Here is a 13567-nt window from a genome sequence, read left to right as displayed (position 1 = left end):
CATCAGCGCCAGAAGCTACTTACCGACAACCTTCTTCGTCAGGCGGATGACGTCAAAGCAATAAAGAAAGCAACGATCTAAAAGTTGTTTTGGAGGTTTTAACGCAAACAGAGTTGCTCTTTTATAAAAGTATCGGCAGTCCTTGAACTTAAATGTTAATTTGATACTAAATTAACATTTAGTATTAATGTATTATTTATTACGCAGAGGACTCCCAGCAATCACGCAATTAGGGACCACAACAGCTCATGAATAGCTGAAACTCGCAAATAGCTGAAACACTGTACATTAATATGCAATAAACCCCACAGTGGAAACAGTGTGGGGGGGGGGGAAGTGCTCACACTAACTGCATTTAATATTTTTAAATTAATTGATGACCTTTATTGAGCAAATGGTTGAGAAAAATTAGCAAAAAAAAAAAGGGCCTAAAATAATATGGAGAGTTTTAGGGGTTTTAAACATCATTAATTGGTATTTACCCAATCAACAGCAAATCAACGTCTTAAGAAACTTATTACGATAAATGATAAACAGTACAATACATGCCCACCCTTTAGATCTATTCAGTTCAATTTGCTTATACAGCATCGGTCCACAACACACGCTCCTCCGTGTTTACCAGTACCATTTTTTAACCACACGGATGTTATCTTTTCTTAAAATCCCAAATAAGAGTTGTTTTTATGTCGGACAAAAAGCCTCATGTCTCACCCTTCTGTAGAGAGCAACATCCACTACGTTTCCATTCTCTCCAAACAAGGGGAGAGTGTGTGTGTGTGTGTGGGGGGGGGTCACAGCGATGAAACGTTTGGTGTCCTCCCTCTCGGGCCAAAGCAGAGTGAGCAAAAACCCAATGTCAGTCGAGCTCTGCAGCGGCCGTGCTTTAATAGACCCCTAAAGAGGTCAACATTCATTGGAGGGGAGCTGCTTTCACAAAGTGACTGCAGAAAGTCAATAGAGAGGATAGAACGAAGACAGCCTCTTTGTCCAGGGGAAATAATGCGATCTACCATGATTCATTGCTCATTCCGCAAACACATCTCATACACTACCAAGTATTACAGAGATTACCCTGCTGAAAAACACTGGACTGGACTGGCTCAGCTCCATATTTTTGTGGTCTGGCAGGGTGGTGGTGTATGAATTTATTTGAGATGAGATGCTTGTCATACGCCAGGAGTCTGACAGGAGGAGTTAAAGTGATCCATGATCAAACCAGGGCAACCAGTGGCAAAAAGAAACAGCCGGTTTCCTGCCACTGGAACGCCAACAAGTTCCAGTCTCATTCCTCAACACAAGCAATGTCTTTCGAGAAGCGCTGGCTGCTTTCAATATGCAGGAATACCTTCTAAGGTAGCGCAGTATTCCTAAACAGCAACGGCTGTAGTCAAAGTTCGTGAAGAGTGACAGAGGAAGAACAATCAGTTGAAGACAGAAGCATGAGGAGAACAGGTCAACTATAGATTTACTCTAACAGGCTGCGTACGGAAAGCCGCTGCGCTCCGAGACGCGTTCTGCCATCCAATCTCGCAAAGGGCTTATTGTTCTGTCGGTTTTGCACTACATAATCCGTCAGCGTGCATGAGATAAACCTACAAACGGAGAGGAAAGGTCGCATTGAATCAAAAGTGCAAGCGCAGCAAAAGAGGCAGAGAAGGGTTTATGTGTCTTTCAGCAGATCAAGCAGGCGCTGACTTTGAGTCCAATAGCGTAGCTGAAAAGACATGACATATTTTCAAGTCTGTCGATCCCTTCTTTCTTTATAAATTCTTAAGTTGTAATTTAGATAAACTAACAGGCAAATTTATTGAGGATATTACAAGACTTTTACATAGCGGTAGTGGCTGATAGACTAGCTTAGTTATCGCTGTAGTTACGCTACCTGAGGAAAAACTGAACACTTTTCCTGACTTTCTTCTTCTACTCTCCAATTTGCATAACTTGTTGTTATATCAACTGTTAACTTTTTGCTTTCTCTGTCATTTTTCTCTCCAAAGAAGCGACACCTGGTCTAGCATTCTGTTTGGTCGTGGGATTTAAGATGAGATAATGCCGCCATCGAATAATCGTTTTCCCTCTTCTGATGCAAACTTTTCACTTTCATGAGCGATACTATCAAAAATAATAAAGGTGACATAGTTTCTTGAACGATCTGTGCATCTTCACAAACACTTTAAAATCCATCCTACACATATTTTCAGAGTTTGAAGCGTCAAACTGTTTTTGATTGTTTCGCACGCACGTAATAGATCACATGTACTGTTTGTGCGCCATTACGCATAGGTATTTTCTTCTTCAGCGCATCTCTGATGCAAAGTTAAATGACAATAAAGATAATCTGAATCTGTCTGAGATTTTTATAGTCGAGTCAAGCGTGATTGACAGCGCTAAGCCCCACCCCCTGGCTCTGACTTTTTTTGTTTTGGGTCAGGAGCGGTGCTTTTCTTCTGACAGCAATAGCAGCTCTGGGAGGTGGAGATCGATCTTTTCACAGAATATCTGTCTCATATTATACTGTCAAGACATGGTAATAGTTTAAATAAATATGTATAAAAAGATTTATTATAAAAGTTTGATACCGCAGCTTAAATGTTCATCCTGACATGAGGTTGTTGTCAAAGTCAAAAGACTCAGAGTTGCGGGGTTTCAACCTGCAGGAAGGCAGAGTGGAGACCCGTCTGCGCGCCGACACACACACACACACACACACACACGTACACACCCAAACACACATGCCCACCCGCCTCCCGCACACCTACACACACGCGCTTCTATTAAGCAGCCACCCAGAGACGCACCGCTGCCGCAAAGCTGCCGCCCGACAGGAGGTCAAACAGCTGGATGCTGCCTCCCGGAGAGGCTGCAGCTCCTGCGGAGGACAGCGACCGGCGCCGAGCTCAGAGAGGAGGCTGCCCGTCGCCTGGGGAACGCACGCCGATCCGGAGCTGCCAGGTAGGATCCTGATCACTTTACAGCTGCTACATTTTAAGCCCATTTATATTCTGGATTTAACCCAACCAGCCTCATTTATATTAGTCTTTTTAATCTACTTTAGCAGCATTCTTGTTATGTTTAAAAACTAATTTTACTCTGAAACAAATAATCATGTTTCTATTTTTACTACAAAAGTAAAGACCAAGCCTTCTTTTATTTTGAAAAGGTAAAATTTCATAAGAAGCCTTTTTGTGTCGCTTCATTTTTCAACTTTTACACACAAAAACACATTTTACTAAATTCTCTCTGACGCATTTAGAAGATGTTTGCAAAAGTACTCACATCCTTTCAAGTATTTTTCTCTTATTCAACTCTCCATGAATGTTTATGGTTGTCGTCCTGCTGGCTCCTCTTGATATTTGCAGCCTTCATTTGTGTTATTTTATTCTATTTTATTTTACAGTGTTTATTCTATCAACTCTTCCCAGCTTACTTGCCTCTGCTGAAGAGAAGCATCTTAGGTTATGACGCTGCCACAAGCATGTTTCGCTGTGATGACGATGGACTTTGGTAACAGTTAGTTGCACTTGATTTTATTCATGGGTATCAGAGTAAATGTGCCGAATAAAAAAAAAAAGCATTCCAGGTTTAAAAGTTTTATTTGTGGAAAAAAAGTTAAAATGTGTAAAATTTTCTTTCTGCTTGAGTATTAAGAGGAAAGTATGCATTTTCCAGCCACATGGTGCTGCATATATATCAAATATAACTTAAAATAAATTTGACTTTGTAATTTAACATCTTGAAAATGGGACTCTGTCTCTTTAAGAAACTCCTGCTTTTTCTGAAACTCCACCTTCTGGAAGTCATCACAACATGGCTCCTTTACAAACCGTTTAGCGTTTTACCAGCATTTCACTGAGGTGTAGCTCAGAAAATAAACTCAACAGATGTGCGGCTCCACCAGGTATTTGCTAATTGTTGCTGGCTAGTCTGAAGGAGCTGAGTAGCTGAGTTGCGAGGGCAAGGTGCTCTGTAGCATGGAAACGTCGTCCTTGAAGCCGGAGCTAGGTCCAAATAAGTGTTTTGTGCAGCTGAACGGTTGCCAAGGGAGATTAAAGGATTTCTCAAACATGCATGGGAGAATCAGGGCAACAATCTTTAAAATGTCTCCATATTCTCAGTGGCCAGCAAGGGGAACAACATTCCATTTGTCTACACGCACGTAAAAGCTACAGAAAATCTGTTCAAGGAGCAACACAGAGATATTTTCACGCTCCTCCCTTTCTATTGCTGCCCTGGGCAATTGCCCATATAAACCATTCCGCAAACAGCAACTGACTGAAGGGATGTGAATACTTTTGTGAAGCCCTGGATGTTTTGTTTGGTTACCGGACATTTACCTCATTTATATTCTTGTCATTCCTGCCGTGAAATCATTCCGTTTGACATCCATCATCTCCGTCGGATCCGTTCTCCACACACGCAAACAAGGCGTGTGTCTTGTAGTGATTTTATTCGCTCCCTGACCTTCGTTGGCCACAAACGTTCCGGTTAATCTCACAGATTACCCACAGCTTTGTACTCCAACACAAATCACTGTTTTCAAAGTTCATCAGCTGCATATTGATGAGCCCACGCCTTATTTAATGGGATGTATTTCCAAAGAGCATGGTATTATTATGATAATGCTGAACTTTACTGGCCTCTCCCACCCATTGGAGAAAGACAATATGGTCAGAGTTTTTTTTGCTCGACATGCACAATGAATTACAGATTCATTGTCACCCTTTGTGTCTCTTCCATTTTCAGGTTTGTTCCGGTTGGTGGAGACCAACCCTGAAGTCACAACCATGGATCAACCTGTCAAAACGATTCCCTCTGTCTTCCCAGGGGCAATTGTTGCTCCTGTACTTCTCATTTAAAGAGTATGCAAAGAAGGAATGTCCAGGTGAATCTTGAAAGGACTTTTTGGATCTTCGACTCTACAGCTAATGGGGGTTTCTCAAAGGCGCAGAAGATCCATACAACATCCTAGCCGAAGTTCTTATTTCTTTGCAGGAACTTTGCTGCTGCTTTCTTTTGTTGCAGCGAAAGGTTGCCCGAAGATCTGCCACTGCTCAGACAGGAGCGGCATGGTGGTACAATGCACCTCGCGCAATCTGGAGAACGTTCCGGCCAACCTGCCGAGGGACACTGTTGTTCTCTTGCTGTCGTCAAACCGGATCAGGCACATCCCAAAGGAGGCCTTCGCAGACCTGCAGCGCCTCAGGGAGCTGGATTTATCGCATAATTTGCTCGAAAGCATGGACGGCGATTCCTTCCTGGGAGTTTTGGACAGCCTGCGGACCTTGGATCTTTCGAACAACCAGCTCAGCGGTCTCCCAAGGGGAACCTTTGTCAAGCTGCACGCCCGGATCCGCCTCTCCAACAACCCCTGGCACTGTGAGTGCTCCCTCCAGGAGGTTTTAAGGGAACTGAGGCTGGATCCGGAGACGGTCAACGACGTCAGCTGCCACACATCCGTGCAGGAGGAGTACGTGGGACAGCCGGTGATCCAGGTCTTGGACTCAGGCATCAACTTTTGCAATTTCCACCACAAAACAACGGATGTGGCCATGTTCGTAGCAATGTTCTGCTGGTTCTTCATGGTAACGGCTTACATTGTCTATTATATAAAACACAACCAGGACGATGCCAGGAGGCACATGGAGTACCTAAAGTCCTTGCCCAGTACGTCCCATATCAGCAAGGACTACGACACGGCCAGCAGTGTGTTTTAGAGTTGGAGAGATGGAGTAAATCATAGGGAGCGCACATAAAAATGCATTTCTGTAGAATTATGTACTTGGGATGCACCAATCCATTATACTAATAACTTCACAAGGTTGGTCAAACATGTAAAAACAAAAAACTTTAATTTGTCCTGTGAGTGCAATTAGCAGTAAACAGCCGATGAATAAAGAAACGGAAACTGACAAAAAGGTTGGAACGAACCGTCTTTCAAATGGTTCAGAAAGTGCAATTAGGAATTCTAACTATAATATAAAATAAATAATAAAGCCTGAAGTTGCACAAAGACAAGAATTAGACTGAACAGATCTTCCTTTATTGATCAGGTACATTGTCACTGATACCCAATCTAGAATTTCTTTTAATATCAGAACCAATGAAAATATTAATTTGGGATTGGTGCATCTCTATTATGTACAGGGCTGTGAAAAAAGCAGATTTTTAGCTTTCTTGCTTATTTGTTCCGCATTTCAAGTTTGAATATTAGAAAGAGACCATATGAATAAAAACAAAAAGTGGTGTTCTTGAAGTAGGCTAAAAGTCCACATAAAGCAACAAATTACCCCAAGACAGAGAAATATGAGAACAAATTAGAAACAAAGTCATTCACATCTATCAGCCTGGAAAGGGTCAGTAAGCCATTTCTGAGTGTCCAGTGAGCTGTAGTGAAAATTATCATCCATAAGATCTCCAAAGTGGCTAAATTAAAAGACAAATGGGTCAAAATAGTTGCCAACAAAAGGTAACAAAAACAGGTATTTGATTGGAGATAATAATCTGGTTCACAAGTTTAAATTTGTGGTCTTTTGCTAATTCACACAGGGTCAAAATGATGAATATAATTGTACAAATATGTCCATGTACCTCCCGTTAATATCTGTTACCAAGTGGCACCATAAGCTTATGCCTTTTGAGCCCATCAACAAACTTTACAAATAATTCAGAAAGAATATTTACTCACTCTTCTCTGTAGAGTTGATATAATAGTTGGGTTCCATGCAAAGACTTGGCTTGACAATAAGTTGTTTCTTATTAGCACATTGAGCAGCACATACACAAGGTTGACTGACAGTGCTAAGTGTGTTATCAAAAATGTGCATTAAAAAGGGTCTTCTACAATCCAATTAAAGCAGCATTTTTGTGACTTCCCTTCTAATAGGTGGCAAAGTGAGTAACAGGTCAGAAGCGTGTCAAACCTACCACAGTAATATATTCAGCTGCATTTGTTGAAGAATGTAGGGCGAGACCTTATTCCCCACAAAGCCGACTGTAAAGTCGCAAATGTAGGAGTTTGAGACTTTGTGTCAACGTCAGGTGAGATCTGGATGGACGAAGGCTCGTCTGTTTCAGGGGCAGCAACAAAACCCCTGAACGGGTCAGCACAGGAGTGTGTGTTCCACTCTAATTAGCAAGGGACAGCAAATGAGCGTGTTGCATATCTCAAGGAATACATTTCTCCAAGTGCTTTCAAAGGTGGCATTAGTTCTAACAATGGACTTTAATTCCTTTACTTACAAGTCAAGAAAAATGCTCACGTTTCCTCGTTAATAAAAAGAGCGATAGTGCTCAGAAGGAATGCTCTGACGAGGCAAACCAGTTGTGGGTGTATAAATACTTCAACGAGTTGGCACCAGTTGAACAGGCCAGGAGGTGTTTGTACCAAAAATGTAGTGGTAAAGTTACCAGACAGTTGTCACGGAGACCAACTATGTACAGTCCATCTCTTGCTAGGCTATATGTGAACCATTCTGTTCAAGTGTCTAATGGTTTCTGTTGCTTATTGAGTTTAGAAAAGGAAACTGGAATCGAATGTAATAATAATAATCATGCGAGTTTGAAATGATGGTTTGGGCAAATGTTTGCAAAACTTTGTCTAATGTTCCGCTACTGTCTGAAGAACACAATTTCGCAGTTGTGGCAGTTCCAGTAAAAAAATGAGTTTGTTCACACGCTAAGTCATTAAAAAACATCCACTAACCACTTTGTGTTGTCTTCAACTTGGTTTGCATCAGTGGCAACATGCGGTTGTTGATCACATGACTTGTATGACGCGGGAAAAAATGTTTCCATTGCAACTTTGCGAAATAAACCAATTTCAATACGAACGAAAAAGTACCTCATCTAAGCGGCAAAACTTTTTGCCGCATACAAGAGCTCCGTTACGCAAATTGATTTTCGAAATGTCCAATTGCGCAATTACATGGACAAGGGCACTGCAGCTCACCAGGACGTGAGCTTGCGATCATGTTATTTTAGGATAATTGAGCCGTTTTCAAAATAAATCACACTCAGGGGTTTTCTTACCTCAAGATAGTAAAATATTCTAACAAAACACTCAAAGATCTTTTTATTTCCATGTAATGAGATCAGGAAATTGTTACAAGAACTAATTCAGAATGAGATATTATCTTGATATAGTAACTTAACGAAACTCATCAAACTCAAAACAGCTTGTTGCCTCCAGATGACGCAATTATGAAATCAGAAAAGAGCATTCCTATGCATTCTTTTCAAGGCACAAATATTCTCAATTTTTCTTCGAGGAAAGCGTCATAGCTGTACATTTCTACCTTCTGTCTTGATCCTTATCTGCAGCCACAACAGATTCTTCCAGATATTTATTCCTCCATATTTCACTGGAGATTTCCAAATATGGAAGCCATACGTCTTCAGTAGTACAGATATGGATGAATATTAGTATCTGTCCCACAGTCTTAAAATAGCTCTCTTCCACCAACAGTGTTAGTCCATAAATCTAATGAGCCATTGAGAAGGCCATTAGTATCCCATTTATACAATTCTTTAATTACATGATTTATCCATTTTAGCCCGTCTCCCTGGTCGCCTGAATGTCATATATGCCTCCCAGAGGCTCACATGTTGTATAATATCAATACATTTCTGACCTGGTGGTTTCTAGAGTAAACCTTTGAGGTGTCCCACGATAAAAATAATTAAAGCCTGCATTACTTAAAAGCCCCGAAGACTGCAGTGAACGTCATAATCAAGTGAATAACTGGCCGGGACAGCGGAGCTGCTCGTCATCAGTTTTCACAACAACGCGCTTCGCGATGTTAAAATGGTCGACTTGTAATTGAAACTAAATGTTGGAAGCTGCTAACATAATTACAGTCATTCTTTTTTACTCCTAGAACCACATCTCTATGGATCGGCTGCCCTGTCACTGATACTCGACCTAGAATTTTATTCCGTAGTAGTTCCGACGCAGACGTCGATATCAGATTGGTGCATCTCCAGTTCACAATACTCTGACGACCACAATTGTAGTTTTACTAACTATACTTACTAATGTAAAGGAAGAGTTTAACTATATCCAGATGCCAAGAAAAGCTGCTTTGTCTGGTGTAATAATGTGAACCACAAAATTTTTCTATTTAGCCAGTTTGCTTTACGTACACTTCGCCACGTTCAGCCAAGCAAGAGCAGAATTCCTTTACTCTCTCGGCCGTTTGAGAATATTTGTAGAATACCTAAAGCTCCTCCAGTCGCCCTTTATCTCCAAGAGTGTACAGTGACCTTCGGCTAAATAGGAAATGCCAGGTGATGGAGGTTTATGCTTTGTAGTTTCAGTTTCTCTCGTCATCATCTTCAAGGTGAATCTATCTAGGAATAGCTCATAGCAGAACTCTTCACTGAGACCAGAGTGGAATCAAGCACTGTAGTTGTATCTGACTACGTTGTAGTAACATAAAAAAATAAAACATAACTACATTGCAACACATGCAGTCAATGAACCCCTCTTCAGAGTGAAGGTACAATGAGAACTCTGTCGCGATACATGCATGATCGTAAGCACCTACCACACGTCTCTTAAGATTGTCTTTAATTTATTTATTATGAAGCAATGTCATCTTTCAAATGCCTGACACAAATTGCTGCTCTGACACGACAGAGCACATACCAAGGTCACCAGAGAAGAAGCCCGAGTTTATTTTAAATCATCTCGCTTTTGCAATTCACACACAGTCAGAGTGACGTTTCACCTTAGGAGGTCACATCTGAGGCACGGAGCTGTCTTTTTATGGATCACTGTTTCCAGAATGAGACATGTGCAGCAAAATGTTTATACAGAGATTTCCTTCAACTCCAACCTCTATTTTTGCAACGTGCTAGCCCACCTTGGATAGCAACCCATTGTTATTAAAATCACATGATTATTGTAACGTTACCGGAGTCACCGGTATTGCGTTTAAACGTCTTTAATGTTGAGCATAACACCAACACATACAGGGTGCAGGGCAGCGTGTTGTCGGCTCCAACATCTCTCAAGTGTATGCGTCACTTCCCGTTCTACTCCAACGTAACCTTACGCATAAAATAGTTCCATTACGTAACAATTCTGATCATACATGTTAAGTCTACAACAGGGGTCTCAAACTCAATTTCCCTGGGGGCCGATGGAGGTAGAGTCTGGGTGAGGCTGGGCCGCATCGGGTTTTCCACAAGAAAAGCTCTTACAAAAACATTCCAATGTTATCAAATGTCTTTATTTTTATTTTTTAAACACAAAATAAGATGAAAAAATAAATAAATTAACAATTCATAAGAAAAAAATTAATCAGTAATAAATAAATAAAATATAATAATAACACAGCAGCTATAGAAGACTAGATAAATGTAATTATTATAATTCAGATTCAAATGGCTGTATTAACAGTTCTTTAACCTTTAACTTTCTGAACATGAATGGAACATTGAACATAAACTGTTATGAATATAACAGTTTATAAACTGTTTCTTCTGCCTACTTCATACATCGAGAGGTCTGGCAGCGCTTCCTCTCGCATAGCCGAGCCACATTTGGCTTAAGGGAGGACGCAGTTGAGACCCTAAGTAGAGCTTGAAGATGCTCAGTAAGTCTGGACCTGTACTTGGACTTATTGAAGTTCAAGGTAGAGAAGAGCTGCACAAGTATGTGCTCCCAAAAAGACACATGGTCCGCTTGAACATTTGGGAAAGCTCAGGGAAGCTGGGTGGCAATTCTCTCAAAATTGCCCAAGCTTGTCTGCTTTTTCCACTCACCTCCTGAACTTGGCTTTGAGTTCAGAGTGGCACTGGGTCAATGAGCTCCATTTGAAGCACTGTGATTGGTAAGTTAGTTCAGCTCCGCACACAACACTGAAAAGTGCCAATCATATCAAACTCAAGGCAGTGTTGGTATAGTTACTTTGAAAAGTAACTTTAATCGACTACTGATTACTCCTTGAAAAGTAACTTAGTTAGATTACTGACTACTTGATTTGGAAAGTAACTGTTACACTAAAAGTAACTTTTTAGTTACTTTCAGCAGGTGCTAACAACAACGCCTCCTGTGAAAATCACATTGAGCTTTGCCAATACTTTTTGTAAGCTATTTTATAATGGTAACATCAACAATGTGTCTCCACTGATAAGGTTGAACTGAAGAGGAGATTGTAGAAAATAAAAACGTGAGTAGTTTGTGTGGTCCACTGTTGTCTGGAAAACTCTAAGAAGGATTTTAAAGCCCCCCCCCTCCCCCCCAGCCTCCAGGTTCTGCGTTACGGCCCTGCATTTGGTGTCACTGCGCACAGATCTCCTCCTGCAGCTCACAGCTCAGATGGCTGCACAGATTTGCGACACTTATCTTAGTATTAATAATTAGAATTAAGTTGCCATTATAATTATTGGAAACTACGGACACGTTCATTCGTGGCTGTTTTCACGTTTATTGCGCTGTTTAAATTAGTCTCGATATTTGTAGTTTTCTGGAGCGCAACGCGAAGCTCGACGTCATTCAGAGGTAATACATTAACTTGACATTAACAAAGACACAGCGGGACGGATCATCTGAGAAATGATGAACAGGAGAGACTGACTAAAACTACCTTAATGACGGACAAATTCTGGGATTTATTATGAGTCTCTGCTTATTTCCAAGCCCAAATGAGCAACTTCACGTTCAAAAACGAGCCCAAAAAGCGCAACCCGCCACTCATTAAATCGGCAAGCGACTTTAAAAAATGAAGCCCAAAGCCGTTTATAATAATCGGACTTGGCGGCAGAATCTCAAAATAGTTCCAGTTTTTCCACCAACAAAATGCGCATCTCCCTCCATTGTTTACATTTCTGTCGCATAGAGACGTCGGTCACTCGACAAGACGAGTGGAGGAAATACGATTAAATAACAAAAGAAGATAGTAACGCAAAGTGATTTTGATAAGTAACTGTAGTCTGACTACTGGATTTGAAATAGCAACGCGTTATATTACTCGTTACTGAAAAAAGTGGTCCGACGTCAGTAACGCATTACAAATTAACGCGTTACTGACATCACTGCTCGCGGGCCACACTAACATTAAACTTTCATATTAAGGTGGGGGCCACAAACTATCGTCCCGAGGGCCGCAGTTGGCCCGCGGGCCGCGAGTCTGAGACCCCTGGTCTACAATGATGCGCTCACTGTTCTGCCAAGTGTTGAAATTTTGTGTATTTTTTCTAAAATATTTCCGATTCAGTTAAGGCAAGAGTTGCTTCACAATGTAGATATTTCCACATGAACAATATCCTTCACAACACATCCTTTTCAACAATATCAGAAGGTATATTTTTTTCTAAATGATATTTCAGATATGAAAATGAAATAAGAGTAAATATTGAAATATTAAATATCAAATTTTAAAAAATGAAATAAAAAGTGTTGAATTTTCTTACAACACTATCATCTGTTTCCTCTGCAGGGAAACAGTCACTTTAGGGTTCCGTTTATGAGGCCCACTTGAGTGCTATGGCGGGCCAGACGTGGCCCGCGGGGCCTTGAATTTGACACAGGTCATTTGCAATGAGCTGAATCAGGTCACTTGTCATAAAAAGCAGTTCTATACCATGAGCTCCATTATATGAATCCTAATAATATAAACTAAATTACTAATCTTACCTGTCCACTGTGGAGTCGCGAGCTCGTGGCTGCTTGGTGACGTAGCTTTCTTCCGACTGGTAGACAGTTACGGGGCGTCGCGTCATAACTATTTAAATTATGCAACATTATGTAATATGCCACAACACCACACAATTCATTGAAGTCAAGTCAAGTGAACGTTTGACTTACCCGTTTCGTCGTCCTCATTCGACGTTACTAATGGCGAGTTATTAGTAACGTCGTCACAATCTTATTTTTATGAAGACGTTGCCAGCTCTATTTTGCTCTGGTGTGGGCATAGAATTCATGTTTATGCCCCTAATGAGAGGAGACTGATAGGACTCGGGTTTATTGCTGTTCGAAAACAGTCTGGGTTCTCGCCTACGGAGCCCTGTAGGGGTCATGTTAACTTTTGCGTCCCCTCGCAATATGCTTTCTGCAATATTTGCTGGTCTATTTTGTATATAGTCACAATAATGTCAATTTTCTCTTTAAATTTTTTAATTCTAAAATTAATCAGATTCAATTGGACATGTTTGAATTGTGTATATCTGTAGAGATTTTTTATTTTTTGTATAGCAAATTTTTGGGGATTTGGCCTTCGTTGCAGACAAACATGAAATTGTGTAGAGATCATTTTACCAACTTGGAGCACCCCAGGGCCATATGTTTGGTCCTTACCTGTTCTTTTTGAGCCTCTGTAAATAAAAATGCGATTTTTGTTTTTCATCCTGTGGATAATCATACAATCCAAATAAAACTATTAAAAAGGCTTTTGCCACCGTGTTGTATTCCAGCTCGCATGTTTTCACATCTTTCACATAAAAAAACAAACAAAAAAAAAAACGTGAGAATTACAGCTGCTTTCATTCAGTAAATGTTTACAATATAATTCTTTAATACATTTTTGAAGACAGATTTCTCCATAGTTCAGCGCCATCT

At 40.7% G+C, this 13567-nt stretch overlaps 1 protein-coding gene across 1 annotated transcript; it reads left to right on the top strand.

Moving 5' to 3' along the window:
* The first annotated feature begins 4928 nt into the window (after window positions 1-4928).
* Window positions 4929-5717, top strand: LOC122827377 (leucine-rich repeat-containing protein 3-like). Its single transcript, XM_044110214.1, has one exon. The coding sequence runs from the start codon at window positions 4929-4931 to the stop codon at window positions 5715-5717; it is 789 nt and encodes a 262-aa protein (XP_043966149.1).
* The last annotated feature ends 7850 nt before the right edge of the window (window positions 5718-13567 follow it).

The sequence above is a fragment of the Gambusia affinis genome, linkage group LG24, assembly GCF_019740435.1.
Source record: "Gambusia affinis linkage group LG24, SWU_Gaff_1.0, whole genome shotgun sequence".
NCBI classification, from domain to species: Eukaryota; Metazoa; Chordata; class Actinopteri; order Cyprinodontiformes; family Poeciliidae; genus Gambusia; species Gambusia affinis.
Note: the sequence above shows the minus strand (reverse complement) of the source record. Positions and strands in the feature narration are given on the sequence as shown.

Coding starts and splice junctions, on each gene's coding strand:
- LOC122827377 (XM_044110214.1), top strand. CDS start 4,929: ATGGGGGTTTCTCAAAGGCGCAGAAGATCCATACAACATCCTAGCCGA.